The sequence below is a fragment of the Columba livia genome, chromosome 21 (assembly GCF_036013475.1).
Source record: "Columba livia isolate bColLiv1 breed racing homer chromosome 21, bColLiv1.pat.W.v2, whole genome shotgun sequence".
NCBI classification, from domain to species: domain Eukaryota; kingdom Metazoa; phylum Chordata; class Aves; order Columbiformes; family Columbidae; genus Columba; species Columba livia.
This window is the reverse complement of record NC_088622.1, coordinates 730,804-755,024: the sequence shown is the minus strand read 5'-3', so window position 1 is coordinate 755,024 and position 24,221 is coordinate 730,804. Positions and strand designations below refer to the sequence as shown.

The 24,221-nt window shown below is 57.3% G+C and overlaps 1 protein-coding gene across 6 annotated transcripts; it reads left to right on the top strand.

The window, feature by feature from the left end:
* Positions 1-233: 233 nt before the first annotated feature.
* TP73 (tumor protein p73) lies at positions 234-23,945 on the top strand. Of its 6 annotated transcripts, none has more exons than XM_065037858.1 (14): positions 234-373; positions 3,108-3,203; positions 3,819-3,942; positions 9,229-9,474; positions 18,215-18,401; positions 18,519-18,634; positions 19,009-19,118; positions 19,420-19,562; positions 19,641-19,729; positions 20,032-20,156; positions 20,317-20,471; positions 20,571-20,703; positions 21,316-21,409; positions 22,964-23,945. In XM_065037858.1, the coding sequence occupies exons 2-14, from the start codon at positions 3,145-3,147 to the stop codon at positions 23,282-23,284; spliced, it is 1,902 nt and encodes a 633-aa protein (XP_064893930.1). In that variant the 5' UTR covers positions 234-373; positions 3,108-3,144; the 3' UTR covers positions 23,285-23,945. The 6 variants fall into 6 exon arrangements, with proteins under 6 accessions (XP_064893930.1, XP_064893933.1, XP_064893934.1 ...); XM_065037862.1 differs by lacking the exon at positions 234-373 and adding an exon at positions 1,581-1,728; XM_065037861.1 differs by lacking the exons at positions 234-373; positions 21,316-21,409 and adding an exon at positions 1,574-1,728.
* The last annotated feature ends 276 nt before the right edge of the window (positions 23,946-24,221 follow it).

Below are 24,221 nucleotides of genomic sequence, written 5' to 3'. Positions count from 1 at the left end.
CAGAGCTCCACGCTGTCTCCTTCCCTCTCCATCACGATTAAAGGCCAGCACAGAACTGCTGGGTGCTGCCGCTGCCGGAGCCCCAAGAGCCAGCTTGCCCCCGAGTCACTTTGGCACTGGCGACTGGCTTAATTCCCCGGCACGCTTGGCTGAGCATTCTCCACCCCCTTGCAACTGCCTCCTACTCCAGGAAGGAGCGCACAAGCCTTTGCCTCACTTTCCACATAGCTTTCAACAGCTCCAATGTCATTGCCTAGGCGACCAGGACGCTACTTGATTGTAGGGCAGTAAATAACATAGATCCTCAATCCCAGGCCGCTCCTGCCCACGGGAGACCTCGGGGGAACTCGGAACACTTGGGGAGCCAGAGCAGGTAGGAGGAAAAAAAACTACGAAAGCAAACCCCTTGCTATTTGTGTGCGTGAGTTACTCAGCCCGACCCTCTCTTGAGGGCTCGATAATGCAGCTGGAAGATGATTTGCAGCCGCTTTGCTTTGTAGGCTGGTTACACCATTTTAAAGCATCTTGGAAAGTTTGCTCCCAAGTGCCTTAGATCTGGAGCTAAAGCGCTCGCGGAGGAAACACCAGCCAAACTTTGAATGGGAGAAGCCGAGGTGGGGCTGGGTACCGCGGGATGCTGAGGCTGAGGGAGGAGGTGGCTGCTTTAGCCTCCTGTCCCATCACAATCTGCCTGTCAATGGTTCTGTCTGTCGGAGAGGATTTCTGTCAAACCTGCCTGCTCTTTGGAAAGAAAATTGTTGATGAGCTGCTGGACCCTTCACAGGCTCCGTCTCTACTTCTGGCTTTTTTTTCCTGTGTGCAGTTTCCCTGCAATGCCCTGACCAGCAACAGAGGGAAGCAGCAATCCAGCGATCGGCGAGCTGGGGAAGCACAGGGAGAGCAGCTCTCGGGAGGGAAAACGGGCAAATCCCGCGGCAGCCGTGGTGCCCAGCACTGAGCTCCAGAAGCCTGTGATAAATCTGGTGTGTGGATTTGGCTGGAGAACTCCTTCTGGCGGGACTCAGGATGATGCCTCGGGTCCTTCCTTTGGTGCTGGGAAGCGAGTGACATCAGGGAGCTGATATACTCATGGCAGAGGTGAAATAACCCCAAAACGGACCTGGGAAGCTGGAAGTGACAGACAAGCTGAACATGGGCTGGGGCAGATCTCGAGCTCTGCTGCTGCTGCTGTGGTTAGTCCCAGCTTAGTCGCCTCCCAGAGTCTATAGGAAAGGTAGTTGCATCCCAGCCATCTAGTAATGCGTCTCTAGCAATGCAGAATTAGTCTCTAGGGCTCTTCCTAGTTCACCTTTTGCAAAGTCTGTTGTGATTCTTTATCACCGTAGATGCCCGGCTGTCATTCTTACTTCAGAGATGCTTTCCTGGGGTGTGCAATGATTGCTGCAGCAGGGATGAACATTAACACCAACAGCCCGACCTTCTCTTTGTACCATGGACTTTAGAGCTCAAATGTGAGAAGATACTTGGCCTGGCTTTGCACGCGCTGATTGTGCTTTGAAAGAGAAAGCGAACTGCCGAAACGCCCTTAAAATATTCAGATTTTTTTTCTTTTGAAAACGAGTGCAGCCACGTGGTTAGAGCTGGTGTCACCCAGCATGACCACAGAGCCGGGGCGGTGCGGAGGTGCTCGCTCTGCCAAAGGGAAAGGCCCAGCTCCCTCCGGAACCTGCCGCTGCCCCGCGCCTGGGAAAGCCGCATGGACGCAGGGTAAGGCCACCAGCCCTCGCCTGCCTCGGCTCCAGGCTTTTCCTTTTCTCAAAGCTACCCCGTAGGTCCTTTCTGTGTGTCACACGTGGGACGAAGAGGGATGGGAGGACACCAGACTCTCACCACGAGCTGTTTTGTGATGAGACCCGCGGGGGAGGAACTTCCTCCACCCTGGCAAAGACTCCTGGCAGAGCATCCGCGGATGCCGGTTCTCGCGGATGCAGCAGAACGCGGTGGATGTGGACACCGCCCTGCTTTCGTTTTAGCTCCCGGCCCCTGCGGCCACCCCAGCTGACTCAGAGGGGCCCGAGCGACCCCGGCATCACTCAGTTAGAAAGTGGTGATGGCTCAGCTGCCCTCGTGCTCAGCGGCTCCAGCCCTCAAAGCAGGAAGTTTTCAGGCTTTCACTATGAGATGTCGGTACCGAGTTGAAACGAGATGCTACAAACAGCGGTGTGGGAAAGGAGTAGCTGGGGGTGCCTGGGCAGCACCCGTGTCTGGAAGCGCAGGGACGGGGTCCCGCTGCTCCCAGGAGCGGCTGGGGGAGGAGGAGGACGGTCCATGGCGGGGCTGCAGAGGAGGAAGGCAGCACAGGGCTCAAGATGGCTCCGCAAAATGTGTCGCTCCGGCTGCCGGGCACGAAGGGAGAGCCGCGCTGTGCTGCCCGCTGCCTTCGGGCCCCGAGAGGGCAGGGAGTGTTGTCCAGGCGCCGGAGGGGCACACGGGGTGAGGATGACTCTGGTCATGCCTGTGCTGAAGGCTTTGGCTGGAGAGCGGGCTTTGCCACAGACCCCTCGTGCGCCATCCTGGGGGAAATTCCTCCCGGTAACACCTCCTCATCTCAGAGCAGAGGCAACATTCCTGCTTTGCGTTATTTGGGGGGCATAATATTCCATTCAGTAACGTTTGCAAGCTGCTTAGAAGTGGGAAGGTCATTTTAATGTCTGAACAGGTCAGATTTAGGATGTCTCCATCATGGCGTCGCTGTAAACGTGCACTGCGCATCCGGGTGTCTGAGCTCTCTTCATGTCTTTACGGATTTGTGTGCATTTCCAACTGGAGCTTCGCAAGAAAAATGTCGTAGCCTGTTGGTAAATGATGTTCTTGGGATAAAAGCAGCCTCATGCCTAAAAAAGAAACAGGATGAAGGCTGAAGGGCTACACCAAAATAGGCAGAATTCTCCTGCGGCTGTTTAAGTGGTTGCTGGCTGCGGGGATACAGGAACACATATTTGTAAGAGCTGCAACACCACCCCCAGCAGTACGACCCCCGGGAAAGCCGGGCGGGCTTGTGTTAGTAGTCCTGCTCTGCAGGGAAGGTGCCTCCAGGTGAGATGCTCTGCAGCAGCGCTCACCTGGCTGTTTCTCTTTGTCCCCAGAGTGATTTATCCTCTGCCAGACTCCCCGGCTGTGAAGATGTCCCAGTCATCGCCAGCTGACGAGGGCACAACGTTTGAGCACCTCTGGAGCACGCTGTAAGTGGTGGCTGATCTTGAGCCCTTCGCTCTGTATCTGTGTTGGCACAAATCATCACTGAGGCCTGAGGGGAGATGAGTTCCTTTTGCATGCTTCAGTTTTCACATATTCCTTCTCCACACTGAGAATTTTGCCCCCGGGAGATGCAGGGACCAAGGCTGGGAGGATGCGCTCTTACCCCTTGGCCTCCACTCACAAGCTCAGGAGGCTTGGTGGCTGCCTGATTAAAATGGTTATTTTTCTAAAGTTAAACATCTTCCAGTCACACCAAAACTTTTGCAAGTGTTTTGGCCTTTGAGCCTCGCGCTCTGAATCAAGCAAGGAAGAAGGACTGTGCTTCATTTCATCCTCTTTCTTCCTCGGTCTCCTCTCACTTCAGGACACTCTGAGGTGACAGATATGCCCGAGCAGCTGGGTGGATGGAAAACTTCCCACCTCCGCTTGCTTCACCTGCCAGGCAATGGTTTGCCTGAGCACAGCCTGCTGTGCCATGGGAAAATAAAAGCAGAGCATGGAGGGAGAAGATGAGAACGGGAGAATGTTCATGGGAAATGCAGGTTGCTGGGAGGTGGTGGCGCAGGGGAGCTGAGTGTCCGCTGTCCCCATGTCCCCAGGGAGCCGGACAGCACCTACTTCGACCTCCCTCCGTCCGACCATGCAGGCAGCAATGAGGTGGCCAACCGCACGGAGGTCACGATGGACGTGTTCCAGATGAGAAGCATGAACGACTCGGTCATGGTGAGTGAGCTCAGCCCGCACGTGGGGAGCTGCATCCGACACAACCGTGTGTTCCCTGCAGTGAGCTGGGGGCTCCGGGGTGGGACGTGGGCTGCTGGCTGGTTCATGAACCAAACACAAGGACGACACTTGTGCAGGGACTGATCACTTGCCACTGATGACTGTTCTGCAGGTTTGCAGCTGAATGGTTCAGTGTTCTCTAAAAGAGCTGCTCCTGGTTAGTAGATGACGTTGCTGCATGCAATGGCAGAGGCTCGCTGCTGTAACTGCGGCGGAGCTCGAGTTCCACGGCAGGAGGAAAGTACAACTTGTGTCAGTGTAAACGTGCTGTGTAGTGGGTGAGGCAGAGCTGCTGGAGGGTCACATCGCGCTCCCAAAGCTGATGTGGGATGTCTGGGTCACTCGTGCGTGTTCCGTGCCCCGAGCAGCGCGACCTCCCGGGAGCGTCCCTGGAGCAGCGCTGGCCCTCGGCAGCATCTCCCTCCCAAAAGCCACCGTTTCCATCCCCGCCAGCCCGCATCCCCTCCCCCAGCCCCTTTTCCCTCGCTTTTCTCTTGCTTTCCCTCCCTTCCACGGCCTTTGTCTTCAGCAAGCAGGAGCCGGGCAGAGGGGTCAGGCAGGGCTGAGGTGCTAATTGCTAATTGCCCCTTGCTGAGCTCGTGTCGCCTTTCTGCTCGTTCCTGCTGTAACCAAAGCCGAGTGTGGCAGAGCCGGTGCAGCCCCTGGTGCTGCTGGTTGTGCCGGGGCAGGGCAGAGTGGCTGCTGGCCCTTGCTCAGGATAACAAACCGGTACTAAATGTTTACACTGGCCCTACCATGCAACCCTTTTTGCTTAGAGATGACAACGTCAGGGCTGGTAGTTTGAGCTTTAAGCTTTATATATGACACAGCTGCTGAGCTCCCTGTGCGCGGGTCCGTGCGGGCGCAGTGGTGCTGGGGGTGGGTGCTGCACCCTGCTCCCACCTTTCGAAATACACCGACCGCTCTCTGAACTGCTGGTGTGTGTCAGTGTGCAGCCCCACACTGGGGCCGGCTGAAGGAAACACCGTTCCCTATCTGCCTCGGCTCGGAAGGAAATCTCCCTGGTCACTCCAGACATCCATCTATCCATCTACGTATCTATCCATACCTCTCCAGCTATACATCTATTCATATCCATACGTCTAGATATCTGTCTATCCATCTATCCCTATCTATCTATCCATCTCTATCTATATCTAGCTATATCTATCTACCTATAGATCCCTATCTGTCCATCTTTACCCATCTCTATCTCTATCTCTATCTCTATCTCTATCTCTATCTCTATCTCTATCTCTATCTCTATCTCTATCTCTATCTCTATCTCTATCTCTATCTCTATCTCTATCTCTATCTCTATCTCTATCTCTATCTTTCTCTATCTCTATCTCTATCTCTAGTCTCTTCTGTATATATCTCTATCTCTACCTCTATCTCTGTCCCTCCATCTAGACATCCACCTATCCACACCTATCCATATCTCTCCATCTAGGCAGAGATAGCTCCACATCTCCAAGCCATGGAGCTATCTCAGAGTCACTGCATCGTCGGGTTGATGCCAGGGCAGCCACCTCAGGTGGCCAAATGGGTTTCCAGCCCTGTGCGGCTGCAAGCAGCTTTCTGGAACGGAGTCTGGTGGGGGGTGACGATGGAGCTGGACCCCCGCTCTCCCTGCGGTGGGAATGGTTGGTATCGCCCAGTCCATCACTGGGCAAGCTGGGACCTGCCCTGCGCTTTAATGAATAGTCATGAGGGACAGAAAGGGGTGGGCCCCGTTTTGTTGTTGGATGCAGCGAGTTGACAGAACTAAGGGAGATGAAAAAGGCAAAAAAGCCAACAGACGGCGGCACACGGTGGCCAGCACAGCATCCCTGGCGCTGCCCGCCCGGCCCCGCTCCCGCGCTGCCTCATCCCACCCGCCTTCCCACCCCGGCCATCCCCATCGCCGCCCCGACCCCATGACTCCCGTGGCAGGACACTTCCCAGCGCTCTGTGAATCCCCAGACAACTAAAATGCTGTACATCAGCGACCCGATGCAGCATTACACCACGGTAGGTGCTACCTGTTATTCATGGGTTTTGCCTTGCTGCTTTCATTTGGAATCATCCTCTGCCGCCGAGGGCTGCCCCAGGGGCTCATGGTGGTGCAAACCTTCCCCGTCCCGCGGCTGCCTCAGCCCCATTCATGGACGATTCGCTGTGTGCGTGTGGGATGCTCAGCTCGGCATTCCGCCCCTGCTTTGCTTGATCGGGTGCTGCAGAGCCCAAGGTGCAGTTTAGGGTTTGGTGTGATGGGCTGCAGGCTCCCTCGCCCGCGTCCCTGCCGATGTGGGTGTCAGCTGGAGCATCCCTCTGAGGAATGAACGCCCTGCGGTGCTGGGCACCAGCAGCACCCGTTTTCTGCCGCTGGGACCTCCTCAGCTGAGCTCAGGGCACATCCCTGTGGCCACAGCCAGGATTTCTGCCCTGGTTTAAAGCCTCTGGGAGGGTAGGGCAGATGGAACGGTACCTGAGCTTGCAGACGATACATTTCCAGCCCTGTCTGCAAGTGCTGAGGTTGTTTTCTTGGTCAAAAGGGGTTTGTGTCTGCTCAGGCACAGACATGGTTAGAGATGGAAAGGTGCGGTGCTCTGCTTCCCGACCAGAAATTACTTCATTCCTATTTTTTGCCTTGTGTGTGCTGATACAAAGCACGTATGTCCTGGGTTCGTTTTGTGCTGCAGTGCTGTTCCTTGGGAGCTCATTGCTGCAGTCATGTGAATATTTATCTCTGTGTTGGATAAACATACGCATGTATATGTATATGTTTACAGACAAACACACACAAACGGCGTGTTGGGTTTGCTGATGCTTGCACACACACACAAACACTGCTGCCTTCCATTTGTCTTTTAAGGGAATGTTTCCAATATCTAGTCGATTTTTGAAAACAAGTCGGTCGCTTTTCCCCCTGCACGTGACTTCAGCACCTCTGCCAGTGGGTTCCCGAACCGCGGTGCCTGCGGCGCTGCCGGTTGCTCTGTGCGGGCAGTGGACCCGTCGGGCAGCAGCCCGGCTCGCAGGGGTGATGGATGCTCCGGGTCTCGCATCCCCTTCATGTGCCAAGAAGTCACTGTTCTTCCCCAGGGAAGGCTCCCTCCTGCGCGGAGCTTGGGATGCTTGATTTACCTGCCCGTTAAGCTTTACAGCCATGAGCCTCAGCTGCTCGCAGTCCTGGCTCTCAGCATCACCAGCTCACAAAATCATGCAGGGATGGCTTTTGTGGAGTTTTTTTTCTGGCCCCTTCCAAGGGTCACCGAACCCCTCGCCTGCCCTGCAGCTCCCGAGCTCGTGGTTCTGAGCAGAGACATCGCCGGGATGTGAAAGGCTTCCCGCTTACATCCCACTTCAGGAGAAGCGCAGCCGTGGGAGCACACGCAGTGCTGTGCCGGCTGAATACGCACATACCTGTGCCAGGGAAGCGCTGAAATCGCCTCCTTGGCTCAGTTGCCAAGCACTTGCTCCTCATTCATTCCTAAGGCACGTGGTGGGGCTGGGGTGCCGGAGCAGCCTGTTCCTGGAGCCCTTCCCTCGTCCCAGAGAACAGCAGCTCCGCCGTGGTCCTCGGGGGTTATTTGGGTGGCAGATCAGCCCTAACGAGCAGCAATCCCCGTTCCCTCGCTGCTCTCCCAGGCCGCTGCCCGAGCTTTGCTTCCCACGGGCGATGGTGCTGCAGCCCTCCCGCCGCTGCCCCCGCCCCGGCCTTCCACGGCCGCTTTTAACGCCCTTTGCCAAAGTTTCTCCTAACTTTCTCCCCAGGAGAAGCCTGGGATTGTGGAAAGCGTGGACAGGGGTGCTTTGTTTTTGGCAGGGCTATTTATAGAATGGCGAGAAGGAACCAAGGGGTTTACACACATATTTTAGGGGAGAAAATGGCTGTGTGTGTAGAAGCAAGCCAGATCTTGTTCAGCATTCCTCCAGTTAGTCACAGGCTCCAATGACCTTGTGAGAGATGCAGACAACAGGAGAACTTTCTTGGAGAAGGATGATTGCCTCTAAACCATTATACATCGGAGCTGTTTGGGTGAGGTTGGATCCCAAGTTAAAACACGTCTCTTGATTCCTGAGCCGTGAGCCTCGCAGCCCTTCGGAGCAGCAGGCGGGCAAGTGCCACACAGCAGCGCTTGGGCAATTCGGGAACTGAACATTCATGGGGAAAAAACATCCCACTTGCTTTGAGAAACAGTTACGGTTTTGTTTTTTTTTTCTTAATATTAGTGTATTTGTCTACCATATAATAATTTTTTTTAGTCTGATTTTCAGATGAAAGATTAAGGCTGCTTGAGCCATATGGCTTTTGAGAGCGCAGCTTTGGTTAGTCCATACCTGCAGGTAACAGAGCTGCCAGCTCTCACTGGGAGTATCTGACACTAATTGTTCAGAAGCGAAATTAAAACCAAAAAATTGTAAAAAGCCCAGATTTGGTCCAGCACGTCTGGAATAAGAGTCAGAAGGTGCACAAACAGGCACGTTTGTTCTGCGACCTGACTGCAGCACGTCACGTCGCAACTGCACGCTTTGTAGGTTTGAGGTTTTCCCCAAATTAGCCCTGCATTGGGGAAGCTGCTGACAGCAACATCCCGGGTAGGAAATGAATCGCACAAACCACCATTCAGAGCTGGTTCTTCATCGAGAAACACTTGCAGAGGTGCTGTGCCCGGTACACTCGTGACAAGGGAACGTGTGTGGGAGGTGTCGGGAGCACAGGTCGGTGGCTGGGTGGTGCGGTCACGATGGGAACGATGCTTCGGCTGAGGATGGTGGTCGCCTGGTGCTGGCAGCTGCCCCAAACCTCCATGCTCCAGCTGCTGGAAAAGCCACCGCCGAGCAGAGCCCCGTGCATGGGACAGAGCTGTCACCACCCGCCCCGCAGCGGGACACGTCCCACACCTGAGCAAACCCCGGGAAATCCCTGAGAGACGCTGTGCACAGCCCCATGTGCTGGAAATCCAGGGTTCCCGGGACATCCTGCTGCCTCTGGTGAGGACGGAATGGGCAGAAGGGGATGATTTAAGGGTATTGGGTTTGTCCCTCGCACCAGTGGTGACCTGTGCCAAGCCCCAGGTGACCCAGAGCAGTGATTTTGGCTGGCCCTACCGCATGCTGGCCCTTTAAGGAGGCTGTAACAGGACACCTGGAGCCCTGCAGAAGGGTGGCTGAGGTTTCCATCTCTCTAAACTGGCTGGTGTTTTCTTTTTTCCCTCCTCCCCTTTTCCCTTCCTCCAGTCCCAGTTCAATTTGCTGAACAACAGCATGGATCAGAGCATCGGCAGCAGAGCAGCCTCCACCAGCCCCTACAGCTCCGAGCACACCTCCAATGTCCCAACGCATTCGCCCTACTCGCAGCCCAGCTCGACCTTCGACGCCATGTCCCCAGCTCCCGTCATCCCCTCCAACACTGACTACCCTGGTCCCCACCACTTTGAGGTGACGTTCCAGCAATCCAGCACCGCCAAGTCGGCCACCTGGACAGTAAGTTGCATGTGTTCTTGCCTGGGCTAGCGGGATGCTTGCTGCTGCAGACGGGGAGTTCCGCCGGCTGCAAATGCCCGAGTGTCTGGGTGGTGCTTTGCAGTGGGACACAGAGCGCACGGTCACATGGGGTGGCTGCAGGACACTGCCACCATCTCATGGGGACTTCACCAGCACAGGTGGCTCTGGAAAGCAAAATGAGCAGGGAACATCAGTGCTTGTTTCTCAGGGATTTTCTCCAAAGGGAATGTTAAGCACAGCAGTTTGAATGAAACTTATCTTGCAGCAATTCCCTAAACTGTGGGTAAATGTCCCTGAAAACTGCAAAGCTGGAGAAATGTCCTGGGGAAGTACCTGCCTTGTTCTCCTGGCGTTTCCCTGCGCATTTCCCAGCAACCGCTGTCAGTGGGCGAGAGGGGCCGCGGCTCACATCTGCCAGGGCCATTCTCAGCTGTGTCATAAATTCTTGCTTGTCACTTACGAACCTTCTTCGTCTCGTGTCAGAGGAGTGACTCAATCGCAGAGCAGGTTTTGAATCGCGGCGGGAGCGCTGTGCGGCACGGCGCTGTGCGGGATGCGGGCGATGCCGCCGGGATGCAGGTTTGGTCCAGCGCCTGTCTGACCGCACGAGTGCACCCGGCAGAGGGGTGCGCTGCAGGTCAGGGACCCGCGAACCTGCAGCCTGTGTGACGGCTGCTTTGCTTTTTGTGGCAAAAAGTCCCAAATTCACATCCTGGCTCAGTATAGCACCATCCCTATTTTTAAGAGAAAAAGGCACTTGTGGCTGATGTTGGAGGCATTTCTGTGGAGAGCCGCTCACCAGCACGCTCGGGGCAGGCGGGATTTCTCCTCTGGGAAACGTGAGCGGAGCAGAAAGGCTGAGATGAGACAACTGACACGATAAGGGAGTGATGGGGTTTTCTGCAGGGCAGCTGTCTGACATTAGCACAGAACAGGCAGAGCAGACCAGGGGTGACATCAGCCTGAGGTGTGATAATGACTTTTATTTCTTGAAGATGATGTGTTTAATTGCCAAGACAGTCCTTCCCATGGTAGACAGAAGGTGTCCTTAGATGCTTTCGAGAGGGCAGACCCCCAAGCCTTGGGGAGCATCTGGACCCGAGAGATGCCGGCAAACAGCCACGGGCAGCTGGGAGCACCTGTGGAGGATGCTCCGGCATGGGAGCCGAGTGAAGTGGTCCAGAGCGGAGGAGCTGGGTGCCTGAACTGGCTGTAGGACTTGTCAGGGCAGTCGGCGAGGTGTGCGGAGCCCTGACCTGTGGTGCCGGGCGGTTGTGCATCCCCTGGGAGCTCAGGTCTCACCACGCAGAAGCTGAGCCTCGTGGAGAACAGAACCGGGTCAGCAGCATCTTGTACCCCGGAGAGCGCGGGGGATGTTTCATTCGCAAAGTAACCGCTGCAGGACTGCTGGTGCGGGTGCAGACTGTCCTTCTGACCGAGGCTGCCACGCGGAGAGCGGCTCTGCTGCGGTGACAGCCAGGTTCCCTGCGTGTCCTCCCCACTGGCGGCTGTCACAGCCACGCAGCCGCGTTCCTTGTGCTGGCAGCCAGCGCTGCTCTCACTCTGAGCTCTGCATTGCCACGACTGCTCTTGAAATCCCGTCCTGGTTAAATGAGGAAAGGAATTTAGCAAAAAGACCCACATGGTATATAGTGCCAGTCAGTCAATATACAAATTATGCCTGTAGGCAGTGCGATTCTCTACATAAACAGTCAATGTGCAAGCAAGACAAGGAAAGCCGCTGGGAAACACAGGCCCTTGGGAAGGGAAGCTGGATGTATGGTCAGTGAGCTGGGGACAGTGACATTTGACAGCTCGGCCACGGGCCAGCCAAGGGCGGCTGAATTAACCGTCTTGGTGTGTGAAAGGACACACGTGGTTTGATTCAGCACCTTGAAAGCAACAATGGTAAAATACACTCCCTCTGTCACCCGTGGCCAGGGAAGCCTCGTGGCTTTTGGATACTTGAAGATTAGCTGCACCAAATCTGGGGGCAGATGATGGAGGATCCAGCCAAGGAGCAATGGGCAGCTGGACCACAGGCAATGCCAAACCAAATAGACTGATGTGAGTTGTCTTAACAAATTGTTGCATGTAGTTCTTTGACGCGACCATGAGCTTTGGTTGATCAAAGTGTGCAGCCCTAGAGGTTCCTGGTTTTGCAGGGTTTTCACCGATTCCCTCTGGATTTGGTGCTCTCGGTGCTCCACGCTCAGGGAAGGAGGCTCTGAGGAGCCCAGGGCCACGGCGTGGTTGGAGATGAGCATCCCTGGGCATCACGCAGCCCGCTGCCCTCGTGTCCACTCTCCAGACCCACCGCTGACAGAACAGAGCAGGTCTGGGAGGGACATCCAAAGAAAAGGGAAGATTTGGAACAAATGATTTGCAGGGCGATACCAGAGAAACGTTCCGCGTGAAAGGTCTCCACGAGAAGAGCAAGGCTGGCTCGATCTCAGCCTGCACAGGAGATGGTTTCTGATAGCAGGCAGCCCTTTAATCTACTAGAAGACGACATAATGAAATCCAGTGCTTGGAAGCTGAAGCCAGGCAAATTCAGACTAGAAACAAGGTGGAAATTTTTTAACAGTGAGGATAATTAACCATAGGAACGCGGTGGATTCTCCAGCTCCTAAAGTATTCAAATGAAGAGTCTGCATATCTCTGGAAAGATAAGCGGTACTTGAAGCAGATTGTGTTGGCTCCGTGCAGGAGCAGGCAGGGGTCGCAGGGCAGCAGTGCAGGAACGAAACCAGAGAATCATCTGTTCTCTCTAGCCCTGAGATGCTGGATTTCTACATGTAGGAAATGGGTGAATGGAGACGGGCAAAGACTTGGGACAGGGCTTTGGAGCCGGCGTTACCAGGAGCAGCTCCGTCCTTGCAGAGGGACGCTGGTGACACGGGGTGTCCCGGCTCCCAGGCTGGGCTCTGAGCGCCGCGTTGCCACGAACTCTGAACCAAAGCAGCCGCGCTGGTCTGAGCTGCGGGAAGCCCCCAGGCTGCCGCCACCTCCCTTTTCATTTTTAATGGCCTTCTTATCAGCAGAGAGCAATGGCCAGATGCTGAAAATAAGGTTGCTCCCTGCAGGTTGGCAGCCCCTCGGGCAGGCTGCTCCGCGGCGGGAGGGGGCAGGACGGGGCACGCCGGCAGCTGCCCGGCTGCTGGAAGCCATCAGGGCTCCCGGCTCGGCGGAGCTGCCCGTACACGCCGCCACGAGCTGATCTCGGCTGTTTTCGCACCGGCAGCCCCTCGCCACGCCGGCCAGCTGGTAACTGATAGATAATTAGTATTTTTCTCAAGTCGGATTTGCGCAGATCAGTGCTCCCTCCCCTCCCCAGCGCTGTTGTGTGTGCCAGAGCCGGCAGAAGCGTTAATGGGGTCTTTGGCCTCCCGGGGCCGGGCTGCAAAAGGACGTGGGGGCTCAAGCCCCCCATGCAGGGTGGCTGCCCAGGCTTGCACGGAGCCCCCGGTGCTGGGGACAGATGGACAAAGCTCCGAGCTGAGCACGGGCGGGTCCCGCAGCCTGGGTGCAAGGGGTCCGGGCCAAGTCCAGGTGTCACTTGCTGCCTCAGGGAGCAAACAGCCTGCGGTGGGGAGGCTGGAGATGTCAGAGCCGAGGTGAGATGCTGCTGCTTGTTGGGGTAGAGGCGGTTGTAAAGAGGAGGGAAACACTTTCAGTAGCATCTATAGCTAACAAGCCCCCTCTTCAAACTCCCCTGCGTTTTATGGAGGTGTTTTAGGGAGGTATACCTGTCCAACAGTGGCGGCCTGGCGACGGGCAGGGATGGCTCAGCACACCCCACCTCTCCGCCACAAACAGCATTGTTTGTATCTGGGTAGCTGGGCAGAAGAGTGTGGCTGTTCTGGCGTGCCAGGGGCAGGAAAGCAGCCCCAGCAGCAGCCGCGCGCAAAGCCAGCCAGCCCGCTGCAGGCTTCCCACCAGCCCTCGCAGGGCGTGGAGGAGGCTCCAGGAGCTCCAGACACAATGGAATTAAGAAGAAAGGCAAAGGAATTCAGCGCGTGATGTTCCAACACGATCCCGCTATCAGCTCCACTATCTCCAACGTGTATGGTATGCGCAGGTCAGGGAACGACTCTGGCAGCGCTGCGGGATGGCAGCGGGGTGAGAGGTACCAGGGATGGATGCTGCTCCAGCCGGCCCCTGGGGGTCTGAAACACACGGGGATGTGGGGATGGAGGGACCCGCTGAAGCATCAGAGACGACAAACAGGGTGGGTGTGCCCCGGTAATCCACGTCCCGTGCCCGTGCCCACCCTGGCAGTAAGAACAACACAGCAGCAGCTCCTGCCGGCCCCGCACAGCCAGGGCTGCAGTGGGAGGCAGCGCATCCCCCCGCGCCCAGGTCTGGCTGCTCCGCTTTTTGCATTTTGTTTCCAGCAGCGATTCCCAAGCCCCGCTCAGCCTCGTGCTCCCCATATCCAGTCTTGGTAATGCAACATGAAATAACAACCTTGCTGGATTTTCAGCTGCTTTTGTGGATGGGAGGAAACTCCAGAGCCAGCTTGGCCAGAGGACCCGAGTATCCAGACACAGAAGGGCTCAGGCTTACTAGAAGAGATTAAACCAAGCCCCGAGTGTGCCGGTGCTGGCTGAGCAGCGACTGGGATCCTGGCTGAAAGATGCGCACCCAGGAAAGGGACAGGACTCCTTCGGGGTGCCGGGGCAGCCTTCGAGCCATCCCCGAGGGTTTGAGCACCAGTGATGCGCTGGACACATTCGAACCCAACTCATAGCAGATGAGCTGCAAAGTAGCTGTGGGAGGAATTTCCAGCTCAGTGAGAAGTTATATAGGCTGGTGATTAAAAAGCAGTTATTAAAAAAAATTAGAAAGAAAAAAAAAAAAATGAGCTCTGTAGTCGGCATGTCTTCCAGGATCTGTCGTAACAGATTCGTCCGAGCCGGTTAACGGTATTTGCGGTTTGCAAGATGCTACATGTCTGAGGAAGATGACAGACACATTATTATCACCTCTGCGCTGCGATCTGTCCGAACCTGTCCCAGGATGCGGCTCCGCAGCTGCTTGCCGGGGAGCGCAAGGAAATTAGCAGCCGGAGGCAGCACTTTTCTTCTCCCTCCCTTGCCAGGCTGGTGGCTTTATTGGGATCCATTGACTGCAGCCCTGGACACGTCTCGAGTAGAGCTAATGAGGAGACTGGAATGTAGGACAGGAGGCTGGTAGGGAGGAGGGGGGAGGATTTCTGGAAAAAAAGTAATTGTTGAGCAAATCATTTCCTTCAAGAGAGGACTTGGCTGCAGCCCTCCCGATCAGGCAAGTCTAGACGCTTCGGTGTCAACAGTTGAAGATAAATAAGATTTTATCAGCTCCGAATCTGTCGGGACACATCCTTCTAGCGGTTTTGCTGCCCAGGGAGGGCTGGGGGGAGATGGACTTTGCTGGGAGGGCTTTCCAGGCAGAACATTCAGGTTGTTTTTGTGCAAGGCTGTCAGCATCCAGGGGAAAAACAGCTCTCCCGCTGCTGCTGCTTGCACGGGAGAGGCAGCCGTGGGTCTGCGCAGCAGAGCAGGTCCCAGGTCCTTGCGCAGGGTGAGCAGCAGCAGATGCTCAGACTGAATTTCAACGCTGCTCCACAGCTGCAGCCACATCAGCCACTGTGGGTCGCGGTGGGGAACCCGCTCGTAGGGATCTTGTGATGTGCAGAGCATTTCCTGCAGAAAAAGCCCCAGAGGAACGTACGTTCTGCGAGTTTATGTAAGCTTCAGGTGGATTGCTCAGCGCTGCTCCTGCTGTTTACAGGAACCAGCACCCACAAGCCGCAGTGACACGTGAGCCTGTTGTGCTCTGCAAACGCGCAGTCACAGACACGCTCTGGCACCTCCGGTGAGCACAGACGGGCAGACAGCGACGGGCCAGGGGCAGAGCAGCACAGCGAGGCGGCCGCGCCAGCCTGTGTGACCAAATACTTCTATTTTGATGTCCCAGGTTCCACTTTGTGACTGTCATGTCTTGCATGTGAGGGAAGCGCGGTGCCTTCGTGCTCTCCGCACGCTGGGTGCCCGCACTTCAGCTGCAGCTGGTAAAGTACCCGTAATCAGATGATGCAGCACAGCCCTGCACAGAGACGCACGTGTGGCAGATTATCAGTGAGCACAGAAACACACAGGAGCAGAGGCACCTGCTCTGCTCGGAGCCTGAGCACGACGCGCACTTTGCTGTCCCCTATGGAGACCATACATTGCTGAGGGCTGTTCCTGCCTGAAAACACGGCTGGGGATGCTGAGCCTCCTACAAACATCACGTTCGTTTGCCTGGTGGCCACGAACAGGCTGGTCTGCGGGGCCAGGAGCGCGGCCACAGGGGCACAGCCCTGACTTCTGCCCAGAGGTATCAGCAGAGCTCTTTAAAAGAATAGCTTGTTGTTGTGGAGGGATCTTTGAAGGCAATCCTGGAGCTGTTAAGACATGATAAGGTTATCAGCGGAGGCATGCCGGTGCTGAGCAGTAGCCTCTCTCCCTGCAGGGCAATCGCTCTGCTATTTAACAGAGATTTATCCATGTCATAACATGGTATAAAGAGAATTTGTTACTAAAGAACTTGCCATAATGCACCTCTGCTCTTCCAGAGCAGTTATGTTTCCCAGGCGTGTTGGGGGCTGCCCGGGAATGTCTACATGAAAGGATCCTTTGACAGGAGTTGTCAGTATTTTAACACCTGGCAAGGAAGAGCCCCCCTCCAAATAACCCTTGTTTTGCCATGCTGCCTCCTCACAAGGAGGGTGTTAACCCCCCATCGCACAGCGGGCCAGTGGGTCACGGAGCCATGGCCAGCGGTGTCTCCTCACTCCGGGCAGAGCATAGGGACAGTGTCCCTGATGCTCCCAGCTTGGGCACGACCTCTGCTGGGGACGCAGGGTCGCACCCCGCACACTCACCGGGCCGTGGAGCTGCGGGGCAGTCGGCACCAGCAGGTACAAGATTTGGGGGTTTCGATGACAGATGGCATTTCTGAGCATCCTCTCTCTCTGGGCAAGTCCAAATGCCCCTGATACTGAGGGTTAACTCTTGCTGCCACATTAAGCTTCACATTACACCCCCGATGACACCCTCTGAGCACCACAGCACATCCCTGCTCTCCCCAGCACGGAGCAGAGTGTGGCCCAGGGACATTCCCCCTGGTCCCCCACCTTGTGCCTGGGAGGGAGCTGGGACCTGCTGCTGCCACCACCCATGGGCCAGCACATCCCCAGCACCCCAGAGCTGCTGCACTCTGCCCAACACGAGCCTCTGCCCTTTATGTCTTCCCTAGAAGTACCACCTGAAATAGTTTATCTCGTTTGCCTCGTTAGCAGCCTCTGGGGATGCTCGCTCAGCCCAGGGGTGGATCTGCTCCTGCAGAAAGGGCACTGGGATGGGGAAGCACAGATCCATTCTGGAAACCTCCCGTGGTGCTGGTGTACTAGACCGGGCTTACAGCACTGAGAAGGCGAGGGCTGAGCCCCCCAAATCCCTGCCAGCCCCCCACATCCCTGCCCGCAGTGCTGGGAGAGCACTTTGCTGCTGCATCGTGCTCCAGGCAGCCCTGGCCAGCGGGCGCCTCGCGCTCCCCGCACACCTGTATTTGGATGGCTCAGGACACGCTTTAACATCCTCGCAAACACTCTGCACGGTGGTATTTTTTTGGCACCGGGCGGTATGTTGTGGGGATGAGATAAAATAGTTTGTGCAGGAACATGCCCTGCCATGCAGGGCCCGGCTGCTCCCTGTGCGGCAGGGGTGGGCTCCGGCACAGCAAACACATTCCTCGGGAGCTGGAGAACAGCGTGGCACTGGCGAGGGGAAGGGAATTGCACATCCCCACACCTGGGAGCACGGACGGGCGCTGGCAGGAAGGCACGGGATGGGCTGCTCCCAGCACGGCACAGCCCGCTCTGCCCTCGCAAGAAGCGTTTTACTGCTCATGAGCCGTTCTCTGTGAGCAGCGACTCCGGGCGCTGCCTCCATCGTCTCCCCCTGTGGGCAGCGGTCCCCAACACGTCCTCCGTGAGCTGCCACTGCCGCAAAGGACCGAGTCGTGGTCAGGATGAACCCGGCTGTGCCACCCGGACTGGTCAGAGTTAAACTGCGAGGTCCTGCATAATCACCTGTGGTTCTGTTCACAACACAAAACGCAATTTCCTGGGGCTGCGGAGCATCGGCAACCTCGGTGCTCCCAGCCCTCGGCTCAGCCAGGGGCCGCGTGTGGTCATGGACTCAGGGTAATGTTTCCAGAATGGGCTGGGTGCTGGATGAACAAGGGTTTATGCCAATTTTCAGCAATATTTCCTCTTAGTCCCAGTGTAGTGAGTGTTCCCGCCAGGGCAGAGCACCCCAGCGCCTTCCCACAGCCCCTGGCCCTCGCCTCTGCCTGGCTGTACCTGGTTTACATGGAAAGCAGATGCCGTGTTGTGTGTGTGAATTGGGTCATATTTAAATATTTCCATGGGATGGACAAATATTGAGCCTAGAGAACAAATAGTTACCCCAAAGACAGGCTTTTGCTGTGATTGCTCTCACCTACGATGCACTGGACTGTACGATTGCAGTTTGCAATGCTGTGGTCCATCACGGGACCCTGCAGTTGCAGTTTGCAATGATGGGAGCATCAGCACGAACCCCCACATAGGGACAGGAGCCCCGGGCGTGCAGCCCCCATCCCATCAAGCCCAGTGACATTCACCCCATGGACATCTCTTCTTTTCCAGTACTCCCCCCTGCTGAAGAAACTCTACTGCCAGATTGCAAAAACATGTCCCATCCAGATCAAGGTGTCCACCCCCCCGCCGCCAGGCACCATCATCCGGGCCATGCCCGTCTACAAGAAGGCAGAGCACGTCACCGAGGTGGTGAAACGCTGCCCCAACCACGAGCTCGGCCGCGACTTCAATGACGGTGAGTGCTGCTCCCCCGTCAGCCGGGGGTCCTGGCCCCCCCTGCGCCGCAGCCCCCGCAGGCATAAGACGGGGGTCCCGAAAATCCCTGCCCCCTGACGCCAGGTTTCCCCCGCAGGCCAGGCAGCCCCCGCCAGCCACCTCATCCGCGTGGAAGGCAACAACCTGTCCCAGTACGTGGACGACCCGGTGACGGGACGACAGAGCGTGATGGTGCCCTACGAGCCCCCACAGGTACCCACTGCTGCAGAGTGGGGGCAGGATCAGCCCCTGCTCCAGGGCGAACCCAGTGGGGACAGGACTGCTTGGAAGGGGCAGAGGGCAGGAGCCTCCTGCTGGCCCTGGCACGTCTAAGGCCACCTCCTGCTTGGTCCCTGTGCTGGTGGCAGCTCTGTTCGAGCATCTGCAGCTCCCGGCCCTGGGAAGCATCCCAGAGCATCCCGTTCCTTGGACATAAAGGGAGATCTCCCCCAGTCCTGCCCTGCGGGACCTCGGGACCCCCACAGTCCTTGTACTGTCCCCTCTTCCCAGCTGGGACCATGCCCACGTCACCCAGCCTGCCCCCCCCATTGCCCCGCGCTCAGCCCCGGCTCTCCCCTCCCGGGCAGGTGGGCACCGAGTTCACCACCATCCTGTACAACTTCATGTGCAACAGCAGCTGCGTGGGAGGGATGAACAGGAGGCCCATCCTCATCATCATCACCCTGGAGACCAGAGAGTGAGTGGTTGCGGAGCAGGGACGGGCACTGCGGAGGCTGGGAGCATCAGGAAGGAGCAGGGGGCAGCTCCAGGGGACAGGGACACAGGGGGACCAGGGACCCAGCCCAGCGCTGGCGTTGCCTCTCTCCAGGAGACGCTGCCGAGGGGCTCCCAGTGCCTGGGGCTGGCTTGCTCCCTGCGCCATCCCTCCCCACGCAGCGATGGGCAGGCGCTCTTCTGCTCATGTTTCTGGAACCGTAACGCGCAGGGCTGAGCCACAATGAGCAGAACTGGGGTCACCGATTTCTGTCTGTCCGCAGTGGGCAGGTCCTCGGGAGGAGATCGTTCGAGGGACGGATCTGTGCCTGTCCGGGCAGGGACCGCAAGGCCGATGAAGACCATTACCGGGAGCAGCAAGCCCTGAACGAGAGCGCATCCAAGAATGGCAACAACAACAAGCGCAGTGAGTCCCCTTGCGTGCTAACGAGGACGGTGTGCTAATGAGGACAGCACACTAACACTCGTCCTCTCTGCTTTCCAGCCTTCAAGCAGAGCCCACAGGGCATCCCAGCGCTGGGCGCCGGCATTAAGAAGCGGAGGCACGGCGAGGAGGAGATGTATTACGTGCCTGTAAGTGTCAGTGAGCTGCACCTGGTGACAGCTCGGCTCGGGACGGTGGTGGCATCGTCCCCTCTGTGAGAAATGCCATAGGGACGGGGTGTGGGGCAGGATTGGGCTGCACGGGGGCTGAGCAGAGACAGAGAGAACAGGAGCAAACACTATCTGTGCATGCTCATGTCCAAGGGAGTCCTGGAGCCCTGAATAGTCCTGGTGACACCCCCCTGGTTTGGGTGGGTGGGAAAAGGGGCCACAAGGGAGGTGTTGGTTGGGATGGGAGCAGAGCGAAGCCCTGGGCTTGTTCCCTCTCCCAGGTGCGAGGCCGGGAGAACTTCGAGATCCTGATGAAGATAAAGGAGAGCCTGGAGCTGGTGGAGCTGGTCCCGCAGCAGCTGGTTGACTCCTACCGGCAGCAGCAGCAGCAGCTGCTGCAGAGACAGTAAGTGCCACCCGGAGTGGCCGGGGGGCTCCGAGCCGCCCTGCTCTGGGCTCCGCTGGCTCACAGCACGTCTGGGGGCACAAAAGTAATGGGCAGAGGGGACCTCGGACGGGACGAGGGCTCCATCCCACCCCGACCGTCCGCTCATTCCCCTGCGCAGGAGCCAGCTGCAGACATCGGCCTCCTACGGCCCCGTCCTCTCGCCCATGAACAAGGTTCACAGCGGGGGAATCAACAAGCTGCCGTCGGTCAACCAGCTGGTGGGGCAGGCGGCGCAGCACGGCCCCGGCTCCGCGCCCGGCCTGGCACCCATGGGTGAGCTCCTGCGGGTGCGGGGAGCGGCCCTGCGGGATGGGGGTGCCCGTTCGGTGATGTCTAACGGGTCTGTTCATTGCATTGACACGGTGCTGCCAGGACCTGGGATGCTGAACAGTCACCCCATGCAGCCCAACGGGGAGATGAACGGGGGCCACTCGTCACAGTCCATGGTGTCGGGATCGCACTGCACGCCCCCGCCGCCCTACAACCCCGACCCCAGCCTCGTCAGGTAGGGACGGCGTCCACACCCCGTGTGTCTCGTCCTCCGGCGTTTCTGGCTGTTGTCCCTCGCTCTAACCTGCAGAGCTGTCTGGCAACTGGTCACCTGGCCACTGGTCCCAACTGAGAAATCACTGCTCAGGAACTCACACAGACCGTTCTCCTCTGAGAAAGCAAAGCCCAGCCACCCGCCAGTTAGCAACCTCTATTGCCCTCGTACGCCTCTGTCTGGGTGATCCATCCCTGCTTAATTAAAAATTAAATGCATCCGAACAAGAGCCTTTCCCTGCATGTCAAACCAGCACATAGCTGGGTGACCTCCCTTCCCCGTCCCCACCAGCGATGCCTGGAAGTGGCTCCACGTGGCTCGTTTCCATCAGACGTGCGGTGACAGGTCCACAGCCATTTCTGAACGTTTCAGCCTTTATGTTTTGACAGACACGGTCCTGAGCCCAGAGAGGCCACACACACGCAGGGTAACGAGGCGCGTAGCTGCGCCACGTGCAGACGGGAGCAGCCCCCGCAGGGACCCGAATGCCTCTGGCCCCGCAGCCACCCCTGCGAGCGCAGCTTTGATTCCTGACACGTTAACGCCGCTTTACTTTCCAAATTCTTTCTGCAGTTTTTTAACAGGATTGGGGTGTCCAAACTGCATCGACTATTTCACCTCACAAGGGTTACAGAATATTTACCACCTGCAGAACCTATCCATAGAGGTAAATGCTTTGGGAAGATCTGTTCTTACCACTTGTTTCTATCAGCTGTTGATCTGAAAAGCAAGGACAAAACTTGTTTAAAGGAAAGGGAAAACTGTGCACCAACCCGTCACACAGCACACGCGCCCCTCAGGATTTACACCTTCCCTTTCTGCTCCTTCAGAGTTAGCAGCAGCTCAGCCATCGGCAGCAACCACAACAGTCTCAACTGGTTCTCCAGCCTGTCAGAAACAAAAGAGCAGAGATCCCCAGACCAGACCTCAGGTAGATTTTTCACCTAACACAGAGGAAAAGGCTGAGGTGCTGAGCAAAGTCCCCCAGAGCCCAGGGAGCCGGCAGAACAGCTCTGCTGCCCGGCAGCGGCTTCTCAATCTGATCCGGTCTCACATCTTCCCCTGTTAATCGTTAGAGAAGAGAGGCTGAGGCAGGGAGTCGAGCCCAGCGTTTGTACTAAGGGATCCCTGGAATGAAATAGCGCAGGTCAGGCATAAGCTGCTGAGAACAGTCGAGGGGACACGAAGTGCCCAAGTTTGCACAGCATCAGCTTCTGTGGCTCTGGGTTAACACGCAGGCTCTCGGTGACAGTATGAGGGCACCACCAAGGCAGGGGAATGAGAAGGAGTTAAAAAAATACATAATCTTAGGCCCTTTGAGCCTTAGCAAGCCCCCTAAAGCCCAGAGCTGGCATTCTGGCCAGACAAGCTCCTGTCCCGATCCCCTTTTCCCCGGGCAGTTGGCACTATCAGCCGCGGTAACCGCGCCGGCGCTGCCGGAGCCCCGGTGATTTGTCAGTGGTAGCGGGGGCCAGTTGTGTAACCGTAGCCTGGTCGTGGACCCTTTCCTGAACTAACTCCCCGACCCTCTGTAAGCTGTCAAAGGAAACGTCCAGCATGGCCAAACCTCGTATCAGATCACTGAGCTGTGTGTCTGAGTCGGCATCTGTAATTACTAATTGCGTACTCGCTGTCTGCACTCATTAACACGTGAGTCTCTGTGTTTGCCATTAACACGGATCCCTGGCAGCTCTGTGCTACGATGGTGCTTGTGCTGGTGCCCCAGTCCCGAGGGTAATGACCCCGTTTGGCCCCACAACCCCAACCCTCAGCTCGTCCCAACCTGCCACGGCCCATTCGGGAGCATTAGTGACTGACCCTGGGGACACAGTCGGTCCCCTGAGGCCACCGGAGCCGGCGGCACCTGGACGTGCTGCCCCAGCCTCCCGGTGCGGGACCTGGCTGACGTGAGGACGCTTCCCGTGCTGCTCTGCAACCCGCGTCCCCTCCCTCCCACTTTCACACCACTCTGATGTGAACCCACCCCCCAAAAAAACCTCATTTCTAACCTGTAAGTGGTCACCCAGCCACTGGCTACAAATGAGAAACACCCACAGGCTTGGTGCTGCGACCCAGGGGAGCTCCAGCCCCACCTTTGGGTGCTTGAGCATCGTGCCCATGTGTCACCTAACACACGAGCTCAGGGTCCGGGTGTCCGGGGCTCGCTGCCCCGGTGCAGCCACGTCCTGTTGGCCGTGCCCCAGCGCTGTTGTCCTTCCAGGATCTCGGAGCACTGAAGATCCCGGAGCAGTACAGGATGATCATCTGGCGCGGGCTGCAGGAGCTGAAGCAGAGCCACGAGTACGGGGCGCAGCCGCTGCTCCGCTCCAGCAGCAACGCCGCCAGCATCTCCATCGGCAGCTCGGGCGAGCTGCAGCGGCAGCGCGTGATGGAGGCCGTGCACTTCCGCGTGCGCCACACCATCACCATCCCCAACCGCGGCGCGGCCGACGACTGGGCCGACTTCGGCTTCGACCTCCCGGACTGCAAATCCCGCAAACAGTCCATAAAGGAGGAGTTCACGGAGGGAGAGATCAACTGAGGGGCTCTGGGGGGCAGCAGCGAGACTGGGGGGGAAGCGAAACCCCCTGTGAAAAATACTTTCAGCCTTGGGCGTCTGGAGAGGTGGTTTTGTTGTCCAGAGGGGAACTGCACGGCCCCGAGCCGCAGCGCAGAGGAAGCGGCGGCAGCTGCGGCGGAGCTGGCTCAGCAAAGCGAAGCGGGAGCCCGAGGATCCTCACCCAACAGACGCGCTGTCAGGAGCGCACGTTGTTCTCCTTGCGAGATGAACCTTCATTACCGCTCGCCCGCCCCCGACGCTCCGTGCTCCCCGCGGTGTCCAGCACTGACAGGTCTCCATCACTGCGCAGAGGCCGTCGCCCCGACCTGCGCCCTCTTCCGCGTGGGATGCGCCGGGGCCGAGGCGAAGGGACACGACCCGCTGTCCTGGTGACTGCCACAGCGCACCCACGCCCTGCGCTCCTCCAGGGCAGAAAAGAACATGTGGGTCAGCTCCTGATGTGTTCACGTACTTAAGTATTCGTGTATATAAGCACCAACAATGTACATACAGTATACTCATTGTGCTGTACGGAGAAAAAAGATTTATTTTCATGTAAGCTGTAAAAATGGATACTTACTCCTGAGACACTCTAGTGTCAAGTAAATGAATTTCATGTTCGAGCATGTAAACATGCAGAGAATCACGTCTCCAGCCTTATCTATCCCAGTTGTTTTCCTTCTCCAAACACGGTGCGGGCAGTTGCGGGAGGGGGCGCGCCGAGCGCTGCTGGAGCCCAGCGCTGGTCAGACCGCGGCCCCTCCGGCGCCGGGCAGAACCGCCACATCCCGCCCCGCGGTGCTGCCCAAACCCAGACCCCGGCGGGGACTACGGCAAATTAAAGCACTTTAATGCTTTAAAGGTTTCTAAACACTCATTCATGTTTCCAACGTGAACTGAAGCTTCCTCTGGCAGTATT